At 35.0% G+C, this 27093-nt stretch overlaps 1 protein-coding gene across 5 annotated transcripts in view; it reads right to left on the bottom strand.

Moving 5' to 3' along the window:
* Nucleotides 1–8749: 8749 nt before the first annotated feature.
* The window catches only part of STX17 (syntaxin 17), a 68789-nt gene continuing 50445 nt past the window's right edge, over nt 8750–27093 (bottom strand). For all 5 annotated transcript variants that reach the window (XM_003761837.4, XM_031945534.1, XM_023497694.2 and 2 more), the window contains exons 5-8: nt 17092–17210; nt 16965–17015; nt 13289–13375; nt 8750–12479 (exon numbers count right to left, since the gene is read on the bottom strand). In XM_003761837.4, coding sequence (XP_003761885.1) covers nt 12246–12479; nt 13289–13375; nt 16965–17015; nt 17092–17210 — 491 coding nt within the window. In that variant the 3' untranslated portion in view covers nt 8750–12245. The remainder of the gene's footprint in view (nt 12480–13288; nt 13376–16964; nt 17016–17091; nt 17211–27093) is intronic.

Here is a 27093-nt window from a genome sequence, read left to right as displayed (position 1 = left end):
GGGTTGTGTTAGCTCTAGATTACTGGAGCACTATTAAACCTATAAAGTGGTGATGTAGGATATCCATTTGTAGGCATGGAAAAACTACTTTGTACACAGTGGATATTCAATAAATATTTTCAGAATTAAATTGAATTGAAATAACTAATTTCCTTCATTAAGTTATGCTTTAAAGGGAATGTTATTGACATTATGCTAAGCCTCCTCACAGTCAGACCTCCATTAGCACCTTCTTCTATGCTTTCTGGAACCCCATTATGTTGTGAGCCATCTCCTTTACCCAATTCTCTTTTTGCCCCCCTCCAACTCCTGGAACTAAGTGTAAACTTGCTATTCCACTAAAAGACAATGGTCTTCCTAATCAATCTTTATACCTGCATTTTCTCCCTGTTCCAATGTATCTGTTACTTTTGTTAGGTTTTTTTTTTTTTTCATGCTCATCAGGACTCTGCTCAAAACCCTTCGATTGCTCCTAATCTCTATTGAATTAAACTTCAAACTATCATTTAGGGCCCTCCAATATCTGATTCAGTTATGTTCTCTAAGTATTCTATGCTCCAGCCAAGCTGCCATGCTATCTCCTCCATGAAGTTTTCCTACCAGTTTTTATCCTCTCTCCCATTAGTCTTCACATTTCACTTTGTACTTCTCATATACTTATCTATTTTGTATTCTGGTTATTTAGAACTGTTCAAGGGACTTGCAAAGAATTGGGGATATATTTATGTTTCTTTCAGAGTCAATCAAGAACTATGTATATTAAATTAAAATAAATTCAGCTTTAAAAGAGCTGAAAGGACTAATGGAAGGCTTCTCTTCAGGTTTTCAGAGATAATAAGATGTTTCTAGACATGATGGAATTTTTTTTAAAGGCAACCATAGGGAGAAAAGATGCTGAGGAGGCAGAAGAGAAAATGTGTCAAGGGTGTACAAAGTGGACAGAGGAAGAAGAGGGAGTTCTGAATCTTGGATAGGGATGGAGTATATGAGAGACCTTATGAGGGGCTAGGTCAAGTGTGTGTGTGTGTGTGTGTGTGTTGTGCGTGTGTGTATGGGGGGGGGGAAGGGTGTGTGTGTGGGGGGTGATGAAGAGATATTTAAACAACATAAAGGCAAAGAGAAAAAAAGATGACACTGCAAAACAAAGTAATAAAGAAAAACTCAAATATAGTTTACAAATTATTTTTCTCACATTTGAACTTCATGCAGTTCTGTGATAAGGAAGCCAAATCTCCAAGAGGCTAACTTAACCACAATTACACAACTAACAATGGTAGAACAGGAATGCAAATTCAAGTTTTCTGCTTTAGATTTAAGCATACTTTTAAAACATATTTTTTTGTTTTCTTTTGCAACAAGGCAATACACATGACTTCACATGTATACTTGATATCATATTGTTTGTCTTCCCAAAGAATGCGAGAGGATAAGGAGGGAGAGAATTTGGGATTCAATTTTTTAAAAAGTTAATGTCAAAATTTTAAATGTAATTGGGGAATACTTAATGAAATAAAATATGCTAAGGGAGGGGAAAAAAAGAAACTCATTGAAAAAGGATGGGAAGATACTAGCTAATATTCTGTCAAGGAAGATAACGTGTATTTGGCATACAGACATAAACATGTTATTTGTGTGTGTATATATATATATATATATAAATATAATGTTACACACTACATATATACATGCACGTGTGTGTGTGTGTGTGTGTGTATCACAAAGTAAACAAGATAAAGTTGAGAGAAAAAAGTGTATTACAAGCAGGGGGTTGGCCAATGCAGAGGCACAGGGATGGGAGATGAGGCAATTTTGGACAAATCAAACCTCTGGGTTAGGAGTGTAGGAGATGGACAGTGGGAATAATCCAAGGTTTTGCAAGCAAAGAATGATGGCAGGACAAGGGGGCAAAGGCTTCAAGTGCACAGAAGTGGCTAATGACTGGGCCAAGATTAGAGAAGCCGAGTGAAATCAAAACAGGAGCAATAGCCTGGGGGGTGGGGGGGAGTTGAAGAACCATATAAGGTTAAAGATTTAGGAGCTAGGAGACAAAGGGCGAAGTGAAATAGTTATGGTCAGATATGGGAATGTTTATTTGTAATTAAGGAACCCTAACTCCTATAGATAATGGTGAGATCTAATGTGTAACTCTCCTTATGTGCAGCTCAAGTAGAATGATGGAGTAGATTATGGGATTTTAGAAGGTTTAGGAACTGGGAGGTTAGGGAGTTTGTCTAGGACCAGTTATGTCAAGGGGTGTGAGAGAAGTTACCACCAGTGCCAGGTAAAATGCTAGAGGTGCAATGTAATGGGAGGTTGAGGGGTGAAGCCAGGGGAATAGGAGGCAGATTTCAGTAAGGGACAGTAGATTGGAAGATGAACACTTCCCCGCCCCTCCCCTCCGCACCCCTCACACATTCCACTCTAAATGTTCATATGGGTTATTTGTGCCCGACCTCTTGGAGCCTTCCAAGCTTATACTGCTCTGATTAGCCACAGTTTAGACACATTGTACCCTGACCCCAAGATAATAATGCTATTTTGGTCCTCTTCACTTAATAGGTCAGTGGGACTCTGGCCAAACACAATTTTACTATCCTGGAGGTATCTGGCTATTCACGTCTTTTCCAAAATCACAACTTCAACTGGAAAAAGGAAGGAAAATATCACCTATGCCTTTGTTTCAAGATTCCTATTCAGGACTGCAGTACCACTAAAGAAGTATTACAGCAAATAATACTGTATTTGCAGTGAATCAGCAAATTGGGGTTGTGTTTAATAGATTTTATTAGTCTTTTCTAGCTCTCACATTATTCCAAGAGTACACCTCCCCAATGAGCCTTTTTAGCTCAATACCCTCTACCCAGTATTTATCTTTGCACCAAATACCTCTATGTGTCTCTTCCTCTTGGGATACATAACAGGGTTCCTCAAATCTAATTGTAAATTCTTGTTCCTGGGAGAATGTGAAACCTATTTCTTCAGCAGATTCAAATGTATCCCTGATGGGAAGAGCCATATAACAGTTGTATAGTGCCAGTAGTATTTCTTCTCCCTTCCCTTCTCTGTAGGGCTAATTCTGCAAAGACACCTAAATTCCACATTATCCCTGTGCCCTCCAGCAGTTTATAATCTGGGTGGGGAGCCACAACTAGCACAATTAACCAGAAAGTAACAGTTTAGTACTTCAATACACAGGAGTTGAGAAGGGAGAAATCAGCATAGGTAACAGTATTTAGAGAAGGTTTCATGGAGGTTCTAAGACTTGAATTGGGCCTTGAAGGAAGGCTAAGGCTTGAATAGACAAGAGCCAAGCAACGATGTTTCAAATGGGGAAATGGGATAAGAAAAGGGAGAAAGCACAAAAGACATTTAACAGTAACTAGACCAGCTTGAGATTCAGTCAGAAGAGTATCAGGAAAAGCAGACTTGGACTAGATAAATAAGATCATATTTGCATGTCAGATCAATTATGGATTTTGTGGGGAAGTTTTTTTCTAGCAGGAGCATTACATAATGAAAGAGGAGTTTTAATCTTGTGGTAGCATACAAGAACTGGAGTGAGCCAGGATTTATATAGTATTGACAAGATGCTTTACAAATATCATCTCAATTCAATCCTCACGTCAACCCTGTAAGGCCAGTGCTATTATCTTTATTTTGCAGGTGAAATTTGTGTTGAGTATATAGAACCACACAGCTACTAAGTGTATGAAGTAGGATTTGAATTCAGATCTTTCTAACCTGAGTTTCAATACTATTACACTGCTCTACCAATCAGAAATGACTGGGAATGTAAGGGAAAGAATGGATAAAAGATATTTCAGAAGGTACAAATGACAAAATTTGATGACTGGATGACACAAATAACTACAACACAAATGAGAAAATATGTGAAAAGAATTCTATACAAAATAGTGGCAATTCCAGACCAGATAAATCACCTTTAGTTGGGGAAAATTCATTCTGGAAAAAAAGGATGTCTCCAAATATTTTGACAGAATTTTAAAGTTAGCAACTGAGATGCACTTTGAGAAGTGGAACAGGTTTCAGAGTCCCTTCTGGACATAAAGGATAGTATAATAAAAGATAAAAATAAGGAAAAGTCAGGCCACATTCATTGCAATGCAGGTGGTTTGATTTGTCTAGAATAAAGTTTGGAAGTAATCCAAGACTTATCTAGTAAAGGCAGATTAAATTTAAAAAAAAAACCCAAGTGCTTACTACTATATGTCAAGCAGGGTGCTAAAGACTAAGGGTACAAATTCAAGCAAATATAATAATCCCTGCCCTCAAGGAGCCTAAACTCTAATGTGGGAAGACAAAAATAAAGAGATTGGGGCTGTCACAGTGTAGAGAGGGATGGTATGTAGTATGAAGTCCTAGACGCCCAACAATGTAACATAAAAACTCACCAATCAGAACTGGTAGAGTTCCAGGTGCTGGTATAAGAGACTTATTGGCTGGTGGCAGAAGGCATGGTGTGGTCATGGTAGGGAACCTAACCTCTTCATTTTGCAGAAACCCAAAAATGGTAATGACTTGCCCAAGATCATACAGGTAAGTTAGTGATTGAGCAGAGGCTAAAAATGAAGTTTTCCTATTTAGAGTTCTTTCCACTCATTTTAATATATTATCTCTCCAAGAGAAGGAAGTGATTAATAATAGCATTAGCTACTGCAGAAAGACCACACAGGATGGAGACTAAAAATATGCCATTGTAGTAAAGCAATAGAGAAAGACAAGAGGTCAGAGAGGTTATTTCAGGTTCAATTTATTGGAAGTAGAAGTGTCTTATGTGATGAAGAGCTCTGCAGTATGACCCTTCTGCTGGGTGACAGAAATCTTAGGGCTGGAGTTTAAAGAATTATGGGGATGAGGCAGAACATAATATGTTCTGTAATAATAATGGAAAAATGCAGCTCCAAGTTGAATAGAGAATCTTACTCAAACAAATCATGTGCATGTCCCTCAAAAAGTCACTTAAATCTCTGTGACCCTCTTTATTCACCTGTAAAATAGATATATTGATACCTGCACTATTTAACTTGATAGGCTTGTGGTGAGGAGAGTGCTTATCTAATCTCAAAGTGCTATTTAAATATAATTTACTTATGAAGGACCATCAGTATGGACATTAAAAATTCTGAAGATAATAAAAATTAGATGCCAAAATCATAGAAATTGAGAACTTCCAGAAGATGCAATACATATAGAATAGTCAGATGGCAAATACTTCAATCAATTAACTAATACTTATTAAGTACCTATTAAGTACTCTGAGGCACTGCCTTTGATGGTAGTTTAGGCAAGGACAGTGTGAAGGATGTTTGTATAGTTCCTTCCTACTGCATGCACGTGGATGGAGTTTCCTTAACAGTTTACTACCTTTAAGGCATATGGCTTTCTTTTCAAACCCGAAGGCCAAAGGGTTACTCTTGGGGAAAATGGGAAGTAAAAGAAACTGTTTATCTTTATGACCCCAGGAGCCTGCTGTTCTCACCAGCTTGTGATTTTTTTCCCTAGGAGTATTCACATTCTGAACTTATTGCTAGGCTTACACAGTCCAATACCTACCTACTTTGGCTTATTGTATTTAATTAGCTCTATCCAGAGCTAAGGGTCTCACCCATCCAAATCTCTGTACCCAAAGACAAGCTGAATTCTGAAATTAGAAAAAAGGGGGAGGGAAGAATGGATGAAGACGTATACTGGCCTGAAGAAGTGAAATTGAAAGAACTCACACTGGATATCTTCCATCACCTTTCTTAGAAAGCATAGCATGATGTCATCTAGTAGGTATGAGGATACACCTCAGGCTGGGGACTTAAAAAGAGAGGGTATGGAATAGCTCCAGTGAGGGATATGATGGAAAGAATTCAGTGGGGAAAAGACAAGGTTAAAAAAAAAAAAAAAACAACTAACACAAGTTTCTAGTCTAGGATAATAAATTCAGAGGAATGCACAACTAAAGTATACAGATTATGTCAAATATCCACATGTGTTGTTTGGATTGTGTTTCTCCTAAATTCACTACCTTATACATTCCCACACTGAGACCAATTTCCAACTTTTTTATTTTTTTGGTCAACTCTCATGGCCTCTTTCCCTAGCTTATTCCCTTAGCTTTTCTTTTACTACCCAAGGGAGTTTAGTATCATCATGATATAAACAAAGTGCTTTTCAAAGCTTAAAGTATTATATAAATGCTATCATTTTGGGGGGTAGAAGGGAATATTTGGATATTTCACTGTGTACATCCCTCTCAGACCCTTTAAGCCAGAATTTTTTCTTTAATGTCTTTAACTCTAAATGTCTTTAAGCAAGACATTTCTTACGGGGAATCTCCATTCAGAAAAATGCCCATGTGTTCCTACATTGCATTCACTATCTGGGGTTTACCCAGAGACCAGTTCAGAGAATCTGCTGAAAATCAGGAAGACTGATGATGGCCTAAAATGTCATGGATAAGCTTGTCATCTTGCATGTCTGACCAAGCTTACTTTAGCTGCTTTCATGGGCATTGGAACAAATTATTTTCATACATCCATTCCACCAGAGAACCAGCTATTCAAATAAATTCTATTTCAAATAAATTCTATTTCCTTTTTCTCCTAGATAACACTTGTTTCTCTTATAGAGAAATCCCATCTCCATATGTTCTGCCAGTGAGATGGATAACTGAGGTCCCTGTTCTTGGCCTGTGTAACTTCCTGATCTTGTTAAATATTTTTAGCTCACCCTAGACCCTGGGACAGAACAAAGCAAAGTAGGTTCAAATCTCTGACTTAGACCTCAATAAACTATATTTAAGATGAAGATTTACTAATGTTTTTGAAACATTAGGTGAAAATTGATCCATACTCTAAAAAAAGACAGCATTTTAGATCCAAGAGAAGGAAAACATGAATTCATTTAAGTCCCTTCTTATGTCAATTTACACTTTCCCCGTTTTTTTGTTTTTAAAGAAGATTCAGAGAATAAAAAAGTTCCTCTCTTCTTTCCAGACTTCACAATTCTCCAGCATTGAGGAAGAACCTACTAAATACAAGTCCCCATATTAGGCACTGGGGATAAAAAGACAAAAACAGTTCTTGTCTCTATCCGTCAAAGGATTATATTCTTACTAGTAGAAAACAACATTAAAAATAAATATATTTGATGATGGCATATACAAAAACAACTACAGAACTGATTTCAACCATTGTGTTTAAGTGATCTACAATAGACTTTGGAAAACATTTATACTGTATAGTATGGATTTTTAATTCAAGTCAAGTACCCCTTTGTCAGTTTCATGGATTCTTTCAAATGTTAAATATAGAAAACACATGTGTTTACAAAGGAAATATATTGAAATGGTTAAAATAAAAAAATGACTCCAACTAAAAATGATCTATACCTACACACACATAATTTGTAATTGAAGAACTACAGCATATAACAGTTTTTCAAAAAGTTTATCACTAAGCTCTCTTAGGAAAGGAATATAAATCCTCATTATGACCATTTGTCCTATGGGAAAATCAATTGTAACATGTCATTTTCCCAGATACATAACTTAAAACAACTGGTCCAGAAATATACCTTATCTTAAATGGGATTACTGGCTATGCAGAATTCAATTCCTAAGAGTAGTGAATCTCTCAAACAAGTGTTGAGCACATGCAGAGCTTCTCCCTACCACCTTAGTAGAGGCATCGCAGTACAATTAGAGAACTTGGGTTGGAATCTCCCAAGCACTGTTACTTATTACATGTATGCCTTTGAACTAATTGACTTCTATGGTGCCTTGAAACTCTAAATCTATCATCTTCCTGTTGTAGTCAGATAAATAAAGCATGTACCTAGTCCTTACCACGGCCAGGCACTGCACTAAGTGCTAAGAATACAAATACAAACTACAACAAAATGAGATCCTTCCCTCAGGAAACATTCTAATGAGGGAATAACACATATAAATGGGGTAGGTGAGAAGGGACAGTAGGAAGAATAGTAGGAATGAGTTTAGTTGGCTTGGTTTATTTCTTCAAATAAAGATTTCAAGAAGTATTGATGCGGGAAAGATTCCAATCTTTGATTCCCAATCCCCCCCTAGCTAATGTAAATTACCCTTTGACTCACAAATCCTGGTCCCTTTGAATTCCAATAGAAGATCCGGACCTGTCCCAGCCCCACCCGGATCTGAGCCAACTTTGGGGCTACACCCCAAAGCCCCTCGAGCTAAGTCTCTGACTTAAAAGGACCACACTGGGAACCCCTCTTGGCAGAGGTTCCAAACATGGTAGCCACCTGAGGACCCTCTGTCCACTGGACCCTCTGTCCAGTGCCCTCCTTATCTCTACCTTCACCTATCTCCTACTTCTAAACTCAGTAATAAACCTCTTATTAATCTAGCTCTCTGGGCCAATAAATGCTTTTATTGGGAATTCCTAGCCGCTACTAGACCTCATATACCGCCGTATCCTTGCGCCAAATCCAAGGGGTATGCAGGGGAGTTCTGTTTGATTCCCTGTACCCCAAACCTGCCACTAGACTTTTAACTAAACCTTAATTTCATTTAGGTACCCAATGTAGACCTCAACATGTGATCTACACCTCAACATTTGGTTCCTGACCTCAACAGAATCAACAGCGAAGATAAAGTAAATACTCTCATTATGGACCTCCTCTCTCATTTTCAGGCTTCTCTACACTTCTGGGTCTGTTATCTATTGTTTAAACAAAAACTTGATTTGGGAAGCATAGAAAGTAATGCAAATGAGGTATTTTTATTCTTAGTACCATTGGTAGCAACAACTCAATTCTAAAAATAGTCATCTAAGAGTTTAGCTAGGAAGTCCCATCTCATTTCTGAGTCACTGAAACTCCCCCCTCCCACACCCATTAGCTTTATATATCTCAATTGCAATGACTCAAGAGTGCCATCTAAGCAGGGCATGGAGGATGCCCAGTATTAAGATAGATGATTAGGAGTGGATTAACATGGGAACAATCAGGAGGTTATGTGGAACGAAAAATGATGGGGAATAACATTGAATTTAGCAAAAAAGGTGAAAGGATGGAGTTGCCAGACATAGAACATGTGTTAGAAATGGGATCTATTCCATAATTAGCATATAACATCATCATCGTCACCATAGCTAGCATTCATATAACATTTTAAGGTTTGCAAAGTGTTTTGCAAATATCTCACTTTATTCTTACAACAGCTGTGGGAGGTATACGCTACGGTATATGCTACAATTATCCTCATATTCCACATGAGAAAAAAAAGAGACAGTGGCTTTGCCCAGGGTCACCAAGTTAGTGTCTAAAGGTGGATTTGAACTCAGCTCTTCTTGACTCCAGATCCAGTGCTCTATTCATTGAAGCTGCCTATATACCATTTTGAAGAGCTCAGCTAACTCTGGGAGTAGTATCGTTATTATCCTCAATGTTCAACACAATGTTTGGCAGCTATGTTGTTGGTACTTATTTAAAACTTGTTAAATGAAGAATTGATTAAATATATCCTAATTGAAATCCTTCTCCCAAACCCTTGTGTCAAGGAAAGATTGGAAAACTAAAAACAAAACCAAAAACCATAAGTGTTCCAAGGAGCTATATGGAAACTTTCAGATATAAATATTAACACAATGTTGTATTAAAACCAGACAGGGTAATACCAGATGGGAGACAATAGATATCAAAGCAGATAGCAAATAATACAAGGGCCACATAAAGAAGGGGAAATAGTGCTCTCTTTCCTGAGACTTTGTAAAACTAGTAAGAATGAATAATAACTTTAATAATAAAATCATGGTTCTCTCTAGATTTTATACTAATGTCAAAAATTAAGGATGAACAGAAATTCCTAGAAATAAACTCAACGCTAGAGGAATCACAGGACCTCCAGCTCACTATGATATCACATGACTCATCACTCTCACAACAACTACTCTATTATATTAATCAATTGGATGAATGTGTACCATAGAAGGAACCTATTATCTTTTGTTCAAGTTGGTGCTAGAGTAGGAGAGACATTTCTCTCTCCTCACCCAAAAGATAAACATAATAAGAAAATTGTTAAAGTGTGTGTATGTGTGTAAAAGAGAAAAAAGGGAGGGAATAGGGAAGAAATGGAGGGTAAAGGAAAAGAGGTAAGTACAACCCAAACCTTTGTGAAATCTTTAAATAGCTTGTTAATAATTTGGAGAGATCCTTGAATGGTTAGATAGTAAAAAGAGAAGTAAATAGTATAAGTAAAAAAGATAAAGTAGGCAGGCCATTGTTTTTACTTAAGAAGAAAACTTGTTAAGTGTTTTTGTTCAAAAGGTCCTTTGAGACCAAGAAAAAAAAAGGTTATATAATAGCCTTTCAAATATTTTATGGATATTATTACATATCCTCCAAATTTACTCTTCTCTAGGTTGAACATTCCTACTATCTTTACCTGACTTTCATATAGCATGTTTTAGATCAGTGGTATTCACACTTAAATAGAAATTAAGGCCAATGGATATACATAAAAATTTTTGTGGGCCACATATTGACTTAATTTCAAAATGTAATATTATCTGTTTTATTGTGTCAATATTTCTTAATTGCATTTTAGTTTTATTTGGGTAGTACTTGAATTTTACAGGTTGCATGTGGCTTACAGTTTATACACTTGAAACCCTTGGTTTAGATTCTTGGCCATCCTCTTATATATGCACATAACCTTGTCACTTTCTTTCCAGAGATGTGGCCCTAAAAACAGAATACAGAACTGGGGATATATGTGTCACGACGAACACAGAATCTAGTAGGTTTCTCCTTTACACTGTGAGCTTCTTGAGAGTAGGGAATATCTTTTGCCTTTCTTTGTATCCTTTGGTTGGCAAAGTACTTGGCACACAGGCCCTAAATAAATGCTGACCAAATGATTTCCCTTGATCAGCACACTACTACACTTCTATCAATGAAGCCTAAGAATGCTTTAGATTTTTTGGCTGTCAAATAACACTGTTGGCTCATATTGGTCTTGAAGTCCACTAAAACTCCAAGGCCTTTTCACATTAATCTGATGAGATAAGCAGTTAAAGTTCTCTCCTCTTAAAATGTTACTTAAGGGGAAGATTTTTCAGACAAGGCTTAGCTCCCTAGAAGGTTACTTTCAAGGAGTACACTAATGTCCTAAGACTGAAAACTGCCAAAAAAAAAAAAAAAAAAAAAGTCACTTTGGCTCTTTCCCCTCTCTGACTTAAACACTAAATCAGACTGAATGATGATTGGATCTTTTTTTTTTTTTTTTTTTTATCTTGGAGGTTTAGGAAAGTAAGTACAGAGAAAAAGAATTGTAAAGTGCATACCGTAAATAAAATTTCTTTGTAGATTTGTTGAATTAATCTTTTAAAATATTTCCATAAGAAGCAAAGGATCCTTGAAAATGTAGAAAGAGATTAGCAGGAATGTCTATGACTGGCAAAGGAAGTCTCCTATCACTTATTTTTTTATTTAAAGAGAGGCAGAAGAAAAAAAAAGAAGGAAAGAAGGCAAGTTCAAAGTAATAAATAGAGCTTGGAAGAGAGGTAGGAGATGTTTTGGAGGAAAAAAAAAAGAAAAGAAAACAGGATATGAAGGATATGTCTTTCCATTCTTTTAACAGTTCTGGGCAAGGTAAGGCTGTGTTGTGCTGGGCTTCATTCACTTCAGTCCCCTGGGCACGTGCCAGACTGTAGCAGTCTCACCCAGTAGACACACACTGAACATGATGACATCTCAATTTTACTTCCACCCAGAGACCAAGTTCCAGTTCCCCAAGGAAAGGCTTGTAGAATAACTTTCATTTTCTTTCTATAGTTGAAATAATTTCCTATAAACTTGTCAATTCTTTAGATCTGCAAGTCAGGGTAAATAAGGAAAACATTCCTCTAATATCCCTTAAACCTACTTTAAAACTAAACACTGACAGACTGGCAAATGATCCTAGTCCTTGTGAAGGTCATAACTCAACCATCACATAGGTACAAAATTTGTAATTTAACAGCCATCTCTGAACTTCACCTGAGAGGCAGTTCTCAACACCTGGCTACTGAAACACAAATATCCCAATTAATACTTTGTCAAATGACAAAATGTTTCCTTGGATTCCATTTCCATTCCATATGATTGTCTACATTCCTTGAATCAATGAGTAAACTTGTCTTCCATGAGCTGACTTGCGAGTCCATCATTGTTGGCAAACTGCTATAGGGATCCTAATGAAACAGGTCTGGTTTTCAGCTGGATTTTTTGTCACTTTGCCTAGGAAGATCTGGACAGCTGGAAGTGATCGCAATCATTTCCTGTTTCTTTCTTTGTATCAATTTTCCACCTGTGAAGCCCAACAACCCACCACCAACTGCAGCTGCAATTCCTGCCTTGAAGCCTGCAAAGAGGCCAAGTGGACCCCCTACTACTCCTCCAATGATTGCACCTGTGACAGGCAGAGCTGCCAGCTTGTATTTTGCAGCCTGTTAAAAAAAAAAAAAAGGAAAGAAAAAAATTCAATTTAGAAATGGAATTGAGAATATTTTCTTATACTGATGTGCATTTTTCCTTCATTACTCCTGGTAATGCTTATTTAATCCTTAGGATGTATGTAGTTAACCCTCAGAATAGTATTTATGAAAAAAAAAAAAAGTGGAATATGCTAGAAGTAAGAAGACTGGGTGCTGCTATTGCTCAAGGCTTCAGGATTCAGATGGATAAAGAAAGACTAGATACTTTAAATGGTCTCTAGCTAACTTGTAAAACAAATAATTCACTAATTATCTGATGGGTTTATTTAAATGAATGGCAACAGATAGTGAATGTCCCTTGACCTTCTGTGGTGCACATACACAAAAAAATTACTGTGGTTCATACACCTGAGATTCAAAGCCCACTGGGACGCTGGGTCACAGATGACCCCAGAGCTGTTATGGTATCTGGCAGATTGATTCTTTTTGCCTTTCCTTAGTTCTTGCAAACTAGTTGGGGCCCTTCTTCTTTCTGATAATTCCTCTGAGCTATATAGCAGAAATGCCCATCACCAAAAGGCTTCAGTTTACTCTCTTTTAGAAAAAAAAAGAAAAAGAAAAAAATCCCTCTTGACAGAATGACTCTTGGGGTAGAATATTACAACAATCATTGATTTCTTTTACTACCTATGTGCCATTTCTTCCTTATTTCCTTAATTGCTAGTTCCCTCAACATTAAAGAGGGCAGATCAATGGGGTTAATACTGAAGATTCCTGGGAGGCAGAGGACCATTGATTTGTCAGCAGGAGCAGAGCCTTACCTTCCCTAAGTTTTTGGTTCCCTCTTCAACATTCACAGCAGCACTGTTGACATGGTCTTCGATGCTGTCAATCTTCTCCTGCTGAGACTAGATGCAAAGGAATTATGAGGGAGATTTCCTGCTGGGAAGCAGCAGTAAGCCAATACACACTATTTTAATTCCTGTAATCAGGGCCTTCATGTATTGTAGCCTTGCAGTCTTAATGGTGGTTCATTAAGAGCATCTGATAAAGCATACTGAAAAGTATGAATTTACCTTTTTTTTTTTTAAAAGGGGCATTTAACTACTAAGTAATAAAAGGGTAATGCCTTTATAGAAAAGTACATCTCATATTAAACTGGGCTCTTTATTAATTAATATGCTATTATTTGAATGAATGAGAAGAGAAAAAACCAAACAAATATCTAGGTGGCATGCTGTGTTTGCTTTAAAAAACAAAAACAAAAACAAAAAACCTACCAAAAAACCTTCACTTCCTATTCTGAAATTCTGAACATTAGGTTTAAAACAGGGATAGGTTATATTACAATGAAAATGCCACTGAGTCTAGAAATACAAATTAGTACTTCTGATCTCTCTGAATGTAATATACTTATTTTAACTTCCACAAAAGGCATTTCCCCTTCTAAACTACAGTGGAGTGGAATAAAAGTGATTTTAGTTTTTAATAGTTTAATGCATCATAAAATGACAAATTAAAATATTTCACATTTAGAGAAATGAGAGAAAACAGAAAGTTGATGAATCAATGTCAACTAAATTTAACAGGTAAAACAAAATAGTGGTAACTACACAGCACAATAGGAATTGTGACTAAAATTGAGAGAGAACTATCTCTTTAGAGCCAAGTAATTTATTTTGTAATAATTCAATCAAAAGCCAATCTTAAGTACAGTTTTAATAACTTATATTAACAACATCATATACTGATGCTGTAAACAGAAAACACAATTATAATCCCAGCTGCCATATTCATGACTGAAACATTACTGTTCTTTCTTTTCCATAGCTGGCATGTTTTCTGTTGTTGACATTTTCTCTCCTTCATACAACACCTTATTTAAGTATTCAATGCTTTCCTGATATTTCTTCAATCTTGCAATCAAAATTTCTACTTAGATCTTTCTGCCTACATAACTGAAGTGGTATTATCAATATTCCATAAAGGAAAAACTCACAGGCAACCTCTTCCAGAAGCCACCATTTTTTTTCCCTAACTGCCCTTCAATCCTAGTACTTCTCCCCTATTTGATGTCTGATATCCCTTGATCATGTCCCATACACTTTCTTTTATAACTTCCCCTCTCTCTTGTTAATGATCTCTTTCCCAGACGTTAAACCTCCAATTGAAGTCTTCCCTTTCAGAGAATTTTTGAGAACAAGGAGTATGTCCATGGATTCCATACATTGAACTCCACCCTAAAAATGTCCAATAAAGACCCTTAACAATTTTATATGTACACACACACACACACACACACACACACATGCCCTTAACCATTTACTTACAAACTTCTGGTCATTTATGAAGCCCAAACTACTGGCCTTCAGGAAAGTAGCAAATGGAATTTCTAACAAAGAAGGTACTTCTATACCTCCTTCCCCATTTAAGACTTTACATGATTGCTACTAATTATTGTTTATCTCCCAGATTCAGGGAAATATAAAGGAACTTCTCCCCAAATATATTGGATATTATGTTGGAGATAACACAATGTTTTGATCTAAAGCATATTTATTGAATGAACAAAGATTATATACCATTCCACCCCAGGTCAGCCATCATACACTACTAGGAGTGGAGGCTTATTCACATCACAAAATGCTTTTGATTTGATAAGGTCTAGTGGGACTTTTATTTAAAAAGAAAAGTATTACTACTTTTTGTGACAAATATATATTCTTTTACAATTAAGAAAATAAAATGGGGGGAGGAGGAGGGAAGCAGTTCAGCAAAATAAGTCAGCAAAACAGAAAAACAAAGTCTATAAGCATATGCAATGTTCCAAACACATTATCCTTCACTTCTATATTAAAGAAAGAAAGGGGGGGAAGCTAGTTGGTGCAGTGGATAGAACACCAGACCTGAAGTCAGGAGGACCTCAGTTCAAATATGGCCTCAGACACTTAACACTTCCCAGCTGTGTGACCCTGGGCAAGTCACTTAACCCCAACTGCCTCAGCAAAAAAAAAAAAAAAAAAAAAAAAAAAAAAAAAAGAGAGAGAGAGAGAGAGAGAGAGAAAGGAATGGCATATTTTCTTATCTCTTGCTATGGGAAAATCTTGTACCTTTACTTTTAATTATGAATCGTTCTGGCTTATAAAATGGCAAAATAGACACAATTTCTTGTAGAAGAAGAAAAGAACCCTTGGGACAATTATATTCACACTCTTCATGATTCTAGTTGGCTTATTAGAGTATTATTAGCTTATTAGAGTTGAGGATATCTTGCCAACATAATGGCTCACACTGCACAATCCTTGCTGATATCTCTTTTCTTTTTTTTAAGGACAGGGGAGGGAGGTTAAAAGCAGCAGTAGTTTGCCTAACACTTCCTTTCTGAGGCTTAGGTTTCCTTCTGTTTCTTTTCTTTCTTTTTTTTTAAGGACCCTCCCTGATAGAAGGACTATTTGTGGGTTTATTGTCTATGAAAGAAAGGTAACATCCTCAGCTAGGCCTTCAGAATCTTCTGGAAATAATGTTTCACATTCGCACTCACAACAAATGCTCACTTTCCTAAACTCTGTTTTCAAACTCTGTAGCTGATCATAATGATAGACTATACTTGTCTGTCACCTAGAGAAAAACAAACAGCCTACTCTTTTCTATGGAGAACAAAATCTAGCTATCTCTATATAATCACTAACTTAGTATCCCTTCCAGGAAACCTGACTACCAGTACTTTATGACCTTTGCTATTATTCACCAACTCTCTGAGACAGGATTCAAATTGTATACTCTTTCCCCAACACCTTCATATCTCCTTAAGATACAGTGAATCTTTCTTTCTGTCTGTATCAGATTAACTTTTGTGCAGAAAGCTTTACTACTTCTAGTGATGGAATAAAAGAAGTATGTTGGGTCTGAAACACTGTCATGGATAGAATTCTATCCTAGAAATCAGAAATGTTTGTTTCTAATCCCTAATCTAATTCTAATCTAATCTGATCTAGTGACTTCTGTCACTAAATAATTACATAACTTTGATGGTCACTTAAACTCCTACCAAGTGACCACCTAACATTCTTTGGGAAGACCTCTAGTGATAAAGAACTCACTGTACGCTATACACTATATACACAGGTCAGACCATTAAATTTTTGGACAACTCCAAATGTTGAGGGATGGTTTTCTATTCTGAAACCCAAGTCTAGTTCCCTATTATCTTTACTCATTGATCTTAGTTCCTCACCTTTAAGCTAAAGATTTTTTTTTTTTATTGGTGGGGAAGATGAATGAGCTTATCATGTTTATACAGATCATAAGATTCTACTTGAAGACAAGGATCATCTGTCCAGTCTTTCTGCTCTAAGACCTCTTGTTACACATGCTCTTTCTACAGAATATCAATAAACTCTTCTTTGTATGTCTGGTTAATATCAAATGCTTATAGGTGAAAAACACTTCTACGATATCACTCTATCAATCTTGAAGTTAATAGTTTGTTATACTCACATTCACTAACAGAGAGAAATCAGTAATTAGTTGATTGAGCTCCAACAAATCCTAAAAAGAAAAAAATATATTATTATTTTGCTTTCATGAATTATGGTCAATAAAAGAAAAATGCTTCTTAACATACCGCTTCTAAAGATTCCCAGGATTCTGCAGCATTTTGATCTTGAGGAATTTCAGGCAGGGTTGAATACACCTGGACCAAACTCTGGGGACCAGCTTCAGCTCTGGTGGTATGAAATGCTTCTGAATGAAAACATTATCACATGTACAAGTTTAATTACTTTATTAGAAAAAGTAATTAATTAGGAATTAGCAATTTCTATAACTAATTCTAAAATATACTTACCATGTAAAGTCATTAATGATAATATTAACTATCTCTATATTAGCTTAGATTTATTTTAAAAGAACTACTTTTAAAGAACCTTTTTGGTACATATCTTGCTATTTAGGTTTGTTATGAAAAGAAAATGTTATAAAACTCAATATCTAAAAGAAGACTGGATAACTGCTCTTTGAATTTATTGGTCAGAAGTAGCTGTGGAAAAGGAAAACTGAACTATATTTGTAAAATATGAGTCAAACCACATGGAGATTATTTAACCTGGAGAAGAGAAGACTAAGGGAGAGGAAAGGAATGATAGCAATTTTCAAATATCTGAAACACTCTAACACATACAGAAATTCCTTTGTTTGTTGGCCCTACTGAGCAAAACCAGGACTAATGAGTATAAGTGAAAAAGAGGTAGACTTCAAATATACAGAAGGGAAAACCTCATAATGTTTAGAGCTATTTTGAAAAGAGAAGCAATTTCCCTATCCGTGAAGGTCTGAAGACCATGAAGGCTGGACAATTATGAATTGGGGATGTTATAGAAGGGATTCATATTTAGCTATGGATTGTATTTGATGACTGATAAGGTCCCTTCCAACTCTAAGAATCTGATTATTTCATGGCTTATATAGGGTTTATGAAAAAAAAAAAAGGGGGTGGGGTGGGTATTTAGAAACAGTAGTATTTGTCTTTTTCTATATTACTTCCTATGATTCCAACAATTTCTTTGGCTATTTCGTAATACAAATCTAGCTCACAAAAAAGATTAAAATCTGAGAGTCACTGCACAACAAGAAGAGTTAAATAAATCACATCATAAGACAATGGTCTTATCATATTTGCTGTTTATTGATGTCAGTACCTTTTAATCACTCAGTAAACAATAAAGGAATTAAACAATTGAACTATGTGCAAGATCTTATACAAGTGGAAAGGTAGACTAAAAGGTTCTAACTCAAACATGTAAAGCAAATTGAACATTGCCCATACCCTGAGAGATGCTAATAAAGGATATGTGTGTGTGTGTATGTATGTTATCTTCACTGTGCCTCCTTGAAACTTAAATTCTTATTTTCAGGCTGCTTGAAGTATTTTCTTTCTTTTACCATGGGATTCTGGATTTTGGCTGCAATATTCTCAGGAGTTTTCATTTTGGTATTTTGTTTACAAAATGAGTAGTGGGATTCCTTCTATTTCTACTTTGCCTTCTAGTTCTAAATGATCTGGGCAGTTTATGATTTCTTGAAATACAATGTTTGGCCTAATTTTTTAGTCATGGCTTTCATGTAGCCCAACAATTTCTAAATTTGATGTATGTGATATGTTTTCTTTGTTTTTCTTTGAGATATCTTGAATTTTATTCCATTTTTTCAGTGATTTTTTTTCTCTTCCTTCTCTCCCCTCCTTCCCAAGAACACAAGCAATTGGATATTGGTTATACATGTACAATAATTTTAAACATATTTACATATTAGTCATGTTGGATCATACATGATTTAGTAGTGACCAATATAAAACAGCTGAGAGCTTAGAATACAATATTCCAGAAGGCAATGGATACAGACTTATAGCCAAAAATAACTTACCCAGCAAAACTAAGTATAATCTTATAGAAAAAAAAATAGTCCTTGAATGAAAAAGACTTCCAAGCATTCCTGATGAAAACAACAGAACTAGAAACTCATGAAGTGCAAACATAGGAATGATGAGAAACATTAAAAAGACAAGCATGAATAAATAATCTATCTAATAAATAATCTTACGAATAAATAAACTAATTACATTCTAACATGGAGAGGTAAAATATGTGTAGCCTTTGAATCTGATTTTCATTAAGGATTGTAAAAATTATACAGAAGGCCTGGGAGTAGTCCTGTTATGTTTTGATGATTTTAAAAGATGAATGAGAAGGGAGAGGAAGAGGAATACACAGAGGGGCAGGGGAAGGCGGAGGAAGGTTAAGGAAAATTATCTTACATATATAATTGGCATGTATAATAGAAATGGGCAGAAAAAAATGACTAAATAATGAGGTTTTTTTTCCAAAGTGATTATGTTATCCACTTTATCAAAAACTAAGCTATTAAATTCTAATACTTTTATTCTACTTTATCTAGTCTGTTCCATTGATCTATCTCTGGCAGAGGAGAAAGAGCTGTTATATAGGCGCTAAAGGGTTAATTTTTGTATTTTGAGTCTCTTGAGGGTCTGGGAAAACAGGGGGATAGGATGTGTTATTGAGCTCTAGGTTCAAACCCAGATACATGCCCTACCTCTTTCCCTATCTATGTTTTTGGTTCTCCTGCAAAGACTTTTGCAACATTCTGCTGCTCACCATGATATTGGCTGTGTGGTGACAGTGAGTTTCCTTTAGGCAACTGCAAAGATAAGGGGAGTTGAACTCTGATGCCTGGACCCAGGATTTCATGACCTTAAAAACAGGGAAGGGAGACTGAAGTGTGTTTTGAGTTTTTCAGTTATTTTGTGAAGGTAGCAAAGGGGTGCCGATTCAGTTCAGGGTTTGTTTGACCTTCTTTTGGATTCCAGCTGTCCTAAATCATGGAAACAGCTCAAGTTTCAGTATCTTTCATTCAAAGTTTTGGTTTTGGGGAGATGAGAGGATCAGAGCAAATATCTAGTCCTCCATTCCATCTTGCTGATCACATGACAAGACAAATTTAATTTACTGTTTTTTATAGCAGAGTTTTATTCACGATATTTATGTGCCACAATTTGTATATAACCACTACCTAATAAATGGGCATTTACTTTGATTCTAGTTCTTGGTTACCACAAAAAGTACTGTTGCAAACATTGTGAAGAATATGGAGTTTTGATCTTTGTCAGTCACCTCTCTGAGTATAAACCGAACAATGGAATCTCTGGGATAAAAGCTATGAATATTTTAGTCACATTGGTTTGACTAATTCACACTCTACAAATAAAATGTATTTATGTTCTCATCTTTCCACACCAAGTACTCCCATGTTTTATCATCTTTGTGAATCTACTATTTTTGGGGTTAAACCTCAGAGTTATTTTGATTATAACAATTTTTTCATATAGTTACGAATAGTTTGCAATTTCTTGGAAAACTGCTTATATCCTTTAATTGCTTAAACTATTGGGGAATGGCTTTTGGATATGTAGTTCTATTGGTTATCTATATATCTTGAACATCAAAATCTTTCCAGAAATATTTGATACAAAAAATTTTTTCCCCTCAGTATATACTCCTTCCTTTTTTTTATGCAAAATGCATTAATTTTGTTGTGCAAAAGGCTTTGAAATTTAATGTAATAAAAATGATCTATTTTACTTAGAATTTGTCTCCATGAAAGACATAGGATCCAGATTCTCTTCTAATTTTTTAAATAGTATGATCTCTAATATCCAAATTATGAATTCTATTTTGAATTTATTGTGGAATAAGATGTAAAATGTGTTATAAACCTAAATTTGGTAGACTTTCCAGTTTTTCCAACAGATTTTATCATATAGGGAGTTCTTTCTCAGGTAATTTATGTTTTTCAATTGATCAAATGCTGAGTATTACATATTTCTTAAAGAGGAAATATATTACAGAGATGTAGAACTATGTTTACTTTCAAAAATATGAATATCAAATTTTTTTTCTCTCAAGAAAAACTCTATTTGACAAATGATACCTAAGAAATACTCAGGAAGGCTAGGATAATTTACTAGGATAAAAAGGGATAATTTAATGAAAGGGTAAGTTGTAGACTTGTCAGAATTGACGGTGTTCTTTTAATTTTGAACCTTAATTTTTTTTTTAATATGCTTTACTTGACTTTATGGATTAAAAGGCAGAATAAAAACATTCGACTCAAATTAACTTTTAAATTTTATCACACTATTAATTTCCTAGTATTTTAGGATCTCTAGCTGGATTTGTAACTGCTTAAAACAGCAATTTCATATTTAGTCTAAGTTATAGAACAAAGAAATTTTCTTTTCATTTCAGTTCAATATAGAAATTATCTTGTAATTTCATTCTACTTAAAATTAATAACATAATATGAAATCCTGTCTTCAACTTCTTTAAAGGGTTCCATAATTTCTAAGAAGACAACTTTACAAAATATTTACTTTAATACTGTTAAAAAATATATACACTGAGATATTTATTTTGCTGCTATTCTAGACATTTTTTCTACAAACCATTAACAGACAAAAATGTATTAGATTCCAACAGGATATATAATCATAAGGAGATATTAACCACATAAAAATATTCATTTGAAAAGGCAGAGACAGGAAATGTTTGGCATTTTAAACAAGCACAAAACTTCTCTCAGTAATAATTTTTAAAAAAACAACAAAAAACTTAAGCCATTTGCGTCTTGCTTAAAACCAAACTACGTATACATTTTAGTTCAAAAGGTTGCTTAGAACAAAGAAGTCCATTCTATTTCACAAAAATGCTGTTGTGAATTTAAACCTTGAATCACTAAATCAATGTAAAGCATGACTGGCAGCTAAAACTCAGCCAACCCAATTTACTGTGATCTTCATAATTCATATATTACAAGTTAGGTTAGAAAACATCATCTCAGTGATTGGACCTACTGAGTGAAAATTTTTTAGACTGCTACGTAAATGATGAGGTAAAACATAGGGAGAGATTACCATTAGAAAAAAAAAGACTGAAGAATTCTTATCTCAATCACACAAGGTATAAACTTGTAATTGTTTTGTATGAATTGACGTAGATTAAAGTTTGCTTACCATTCTGATTTAACAGATTATATATAACTACAACTAGAACAGATTAAGAGAATATGTAACACCTAACATTATTAAATTCCAGAATTTATTTTAAAGTTGCATTTCTTCTAACAAAAGTAAGGCATAAATCATTTTTTGTATTATATACAAATATTCTATATCTAATAACATTAATTAGCTCCCCCCCAAAAAAAAAATTAAAGGAGACACAGGAACTGAGTTATAAACATGAATATAGTTTGTCTATAAAAAATTGATACATTCTATATAATTTTTATAATGGTGATATGGCTTCCCCTCTTTATACAAATTCCTCTTCCCCAGTTACTGAAGGTTCCTTACCTAGTGGATGGAATAAAGGAAAGTTGCCCCATAAATGTCCCTCTAATTCTCTAATTGGACCTACAATGAGGGATGGAGAGGTGGGGGAGAAGAGAGGAGATGTGGCACAAAGAAAGGCAGCTCTCCATTAACCGTATGTTAGTCCCTCATAAAATGTTGTACCTTCCCCTTGTGGCCCACTGTACCCCCATATTCCTTCCCACTGCATCCCCTAAAGCCTAATAAGGAATATCTATTTCAACTCAGGTGGAATATACTCAATAGCACAAAAGGATGGGAAAGGAAAGCTTGCCTGCAGATGTCCCTTGTGAATCATTGCTACTATTAAGACCCACAACTGATTTCTGTTTGACCTGAATATATTAAAACTTCCTAGTGGGACACACTCTATTCTCCAGAAATAAGTTACCATTATAGCAAGATGGTACTAAATAATAATAAGGCCTGCTTAAAATGCATTAACTATGTTACAATGAAACAAGAGTACTTAACTTTTTGTGTATTACAGACCCCCCCCCCCCCCCCCCCCCGCCCCGCTTTGGCAGTTTGGTGACTCTTCTTCAAATACTGTGTTTAAATACATAAAAATGAAAAAATATAAGATTACAAAAGAAATTCATTATATTAAGAACAGTTATCAAAATATTAAAAGTTCCAAATTCACAGTTCACCTGAATCCCAAAAATCTATTCATGGACCATAGTTAAGATTTCCTGCTATAAAATAATGTTGGTTGGGACAACAATATATGTTTAATAAATAGTCCGCAAATCATTCTCTGTCTCCCCTGAACTTTATTAACAGTGGTGACTTTATCTTGAGTCCATGAAATCATAGACTTAGATCTGGAAAAAACCATAGGTGTTACATGGGCCATTTCTTTCATTTTATATTCGAGAGAATTGATGTGGCCCCCAGAGGGTTAATTGAATCATCCAAAACTGTGCATACACACAAGTATTGGTATTGGTATTTGAACAAAGATTCTTTGAATCCAAGTCCAGGGCTTTTTACACAGAAAGATTATGCACAAAATTATGATTTTCAGGCAACTTTGTTATATATCACAAAGAGTTTAATTGTAAATATAAATTAAATGAGTGGATCTTTCCATTGTTTTCTATATTTTGTTAGGTTTGAAATCTTATCATAATGTAAACCTCTAAATAGTCCCTGAGTTTAGGTTTAATTTAGCTTGGAAAAAAAAAAAAAAACTTCTGAGAAAAGTATAAATCGATGGCTTTCAATAGGAAGTGCCAATACAAGTCTCCCAGAGTTAGTATTGAGCAGACATAATACAGAAGTATCTGCATGCTTCACAAATCTGTTTTTTACCTTGTTATACATATGATAAAATCTCATATCTTATCAAATTTAATATTCTAGTCTCAAGTTTGCAACGGTTTTAAGATTGAATTTTTTTCTTTTGTAACCATTTGTTTAAAATGTAATAAAATTTTATTTTCTTTAAGCTAGCAAAGTCTGTATGCTAGAGAAGGAGTACAGAGATCCAGAGAAAGAAAAAAGACACGGAGTAGCTTTGAATTTCAATATATTTTCCCAAACATAAAACATATTACTTATATGATATGAAACATATTAATTCTCTTGATGGGAAGCAGCAATATGCCAAAAATGAAGCTAGTGACAAAGGTGAGACAGTGGGGTTTCTCTAAGATTGAGCAAGATTGGCAGATTTATCTTGTGAACTATGGACAAAAGGAACAGTTTAAACCATCAAAGGGTACCCTCTCTATTAATGGACTTATTTTATTATTTAGAAAAAACAAAACATCTTTTTAATTCTTATTAGCAAAAAGGAAATTATTTGTACATTTTAACCTTGATTATACTACTGTAACAACTATTTCTGAATCTCTAGAGATGTTTCTAATTTATCTATTATAATACAGATTTAATTTTTAAAATTAAGGCAAAATTGTTAAAGAAAATAAATTATATGCAAATAAACATATTCATAATTAATTATGTCATTATGGAACTGCACATCCAAAGCAAAAACAAGGGGAAAGAAAGAGAAAGTATGAAGAATGGGAGGAAACGACACAAGGAATATATGACAGTTTGCCTTAAATCACAATAAAATTTTGAGGGCTACCTTTAATGTAGTGGAAAGAACACTGAATCTAAAGTCAGAATTTAAATTTTATATCTATCCCTAAATGTGATTTTAGGAAAAGTCACTATGACTCTGAGTCTCGTTTCCTTCATCTGTAAAATGGAGACAGTATATGCAAAGAGTGATAGGTGTGCCGAGTACCTAGGTTTGAATTTTGGCTCTACCAATGGTCACTTTGTCACATACAATGATGGGCAAGTCATCATCTTAACTCTCTAAAACACTTTCTCATTTGTAAATGAGATAATTAAGACTAGATTAACCATAAGGTCACTTATAGTTCTGAATCTTTTGCCTGTCCTACATTACATGTTTGTTGTGAGAATTAAATGAAATAACTTTTATTAAAAAAAAATCATAAAGTATTAAAACTCTGAAATTAAAACATTAAGTACATATAAATTTTTATTGTGTGATTAACAATCAGTGAATATAATTATCATTATGATTGACAATGGTAATAAGAAAGGTGAATAGCACTTGTCACTAGAATCTCCTGGGATGTTAAGGCAATTTTGGAGACTCCTAGAAGGAGATGTCCAAGGAGTTAGCAGGGATATGGTAGGATGGGAATGAGGGGGGGCTCTTCACAATGCTCACCAAGTAAAAAAAAAGTCTTGGGTCTTCCAAACACTATTATATCGTCTCAGGTCCCAGTAAAAGCCAAGTCTTTATATTTTGAATTCTGGCAGCTGACAAATGTAACTTTATATTACAGAGTAAGAATAGGCAGCAACAATAAGCTTTTCCTTTATTTCTGCAATTTTCTCCTACAGTTGTTCACATATAATATTTTGGGATTTAAAGCAACCTGGAAGTAACCCATTCCTACTAGTCCAGGATCTAGGATCTTCTAATCCTCAAGGATAGCAATGAACGCACAGTGAAGGTAAGATCATGTTTACAACTGGTTTTAAGGAGGAACTAAAAATTTCCTCATGAAATTTAATAAAGATTATACATTGTATAATCTATCTCTGATGCCTCATGAAAATTAGCACTATAATGAAATGGCTTTTTCTTTGAGGAATTGCATTTGGGTGAGGTTATTAATCTATGGATTTTCTTCCATGTCAAAAAGTTCTATGACCTTCAAAAGCAGAAAAGTAGAGGAAAAAAAAAAAAACACCCTCTATTTCTTCTCCTTTATGATGTAATGTAGAGGTATCAAACAACAGCCAGCACACTGAGACTTAATACCCTGAATGCTCTGGAAAGAAGTTCAAACCAGATTAAAATGTTATTGAAAAATATTTAACAAAATAAATAAAAACACAATAGAACACAGATAAAGTTAATGTGGTTTTCTAAGTCAATATGTGGTCAGAGAGATCCTTAAGGATGTATGATTCGGGGTCCCATTTTTATTTGAGTTTGACACCACTGCTCTAGCAATAGTAGCCCAGGCCTAGTTTTGGCTCTTTCTTTTTCATTTCCTTATTCAACCTCTCTTTCAATTCCTGACAAGAGAATGGGACTATGATTTCCAAGGGATCATTGTGGCTCTAAATGTTAGATTTCTTACTAATCAATGAACAATGTTTTTTTTTTTTATATATATCCTTATATATATTTTATATATATCCTTCAACACTGCCTCAGTCTCGTAGTTATCCACAGGATAACTAGCCAGCCTAGCTGAAGCAGCCAAGGCATCCAGAGGGAGAAGGGAAGCAGCACGGGCCAGGCAAGTCAAACCAGCTCTACCACCTTGACCACCAATCTCTATACCCAAGAACACTAAGAAAGCAAAGTTTTCAGACCAGTGACCTTATGGTATCCTGGCAACTACTCCTGAGAAAGTGCTACTGCCATTTATGCAGTAAAAAAATCTTTCTAAAAAAAGATCTTTCTAAAAAAGAAAGATCTTGCCAACAAAGTCCTTGTTACTGTCAAAACATTCACTATCAGAAAGGATTTTGTCAGTGGAAATGTCATTCAAGAAGAGGGATGACCACTTGCTTTGCTGCTGTACCCTAAGGTCATCAGGCCTCTCCATTTGACATGAAACTGAAACTTTCTATGTATACTGTCTTTCCCATTACAATGTGAGCTCTTTGAGACCACAGACTTTTTTTTTTTTTAACCAGGAACAGTATAATGCACATAATAAGCACCTAATAACTTCTTTATTCATTTTGTTATTTGCACTCTACTTCACAGAACTGCTGTGAGGAAAACATTTTGTAAAACTTTAAAAGTGCTATATAATTGTGACATACTATGTAACAAAAGCTGAAGAAGCTGGATGGCTTGGTGAATAGAGTACTGGGTCAGGAACCAAGAAGACCTGAGTTGAAATTCAACCTCAGACACTCACTAGCTGTATGATCCTGGGCAAGTCCTTAACTTTGTTTTAACTGCTCTAAAAAGAAGAAAATGGTAAACTATTCCAATATCTTTGTTAAGAAAATCCCAGAGAGGGTCACCAAGAGATAGATATGACTGAATGCATAACAATACTTACTACTAAAGTCAATTGAATTAGGCAAGATGTTTTGATTAACTAGCTCTAGGATCACATAATTCCTGATTACATAAGTTTAAGAAGGGGAGGAAGT

This window comes from Sarcophilus harrisii, chromosome 1, assembly GCF_902635505.1.
Source record: "Sarcophilus harrisii chromosome 1, mSarHar1.11, whole genome shotgun sequence".
NCBI lineage: Eukaryota > Metazoa > Chordata > Mammalia > Dasyuromorphia > Dasyuridae > Sarcophilus > Sarcophilus harrisii.
The sequence above is the reverse complement of the archived record's forward strand: the minus strand, read 5'-3'. Positions and strand labels throughout refer to the sequence as shown.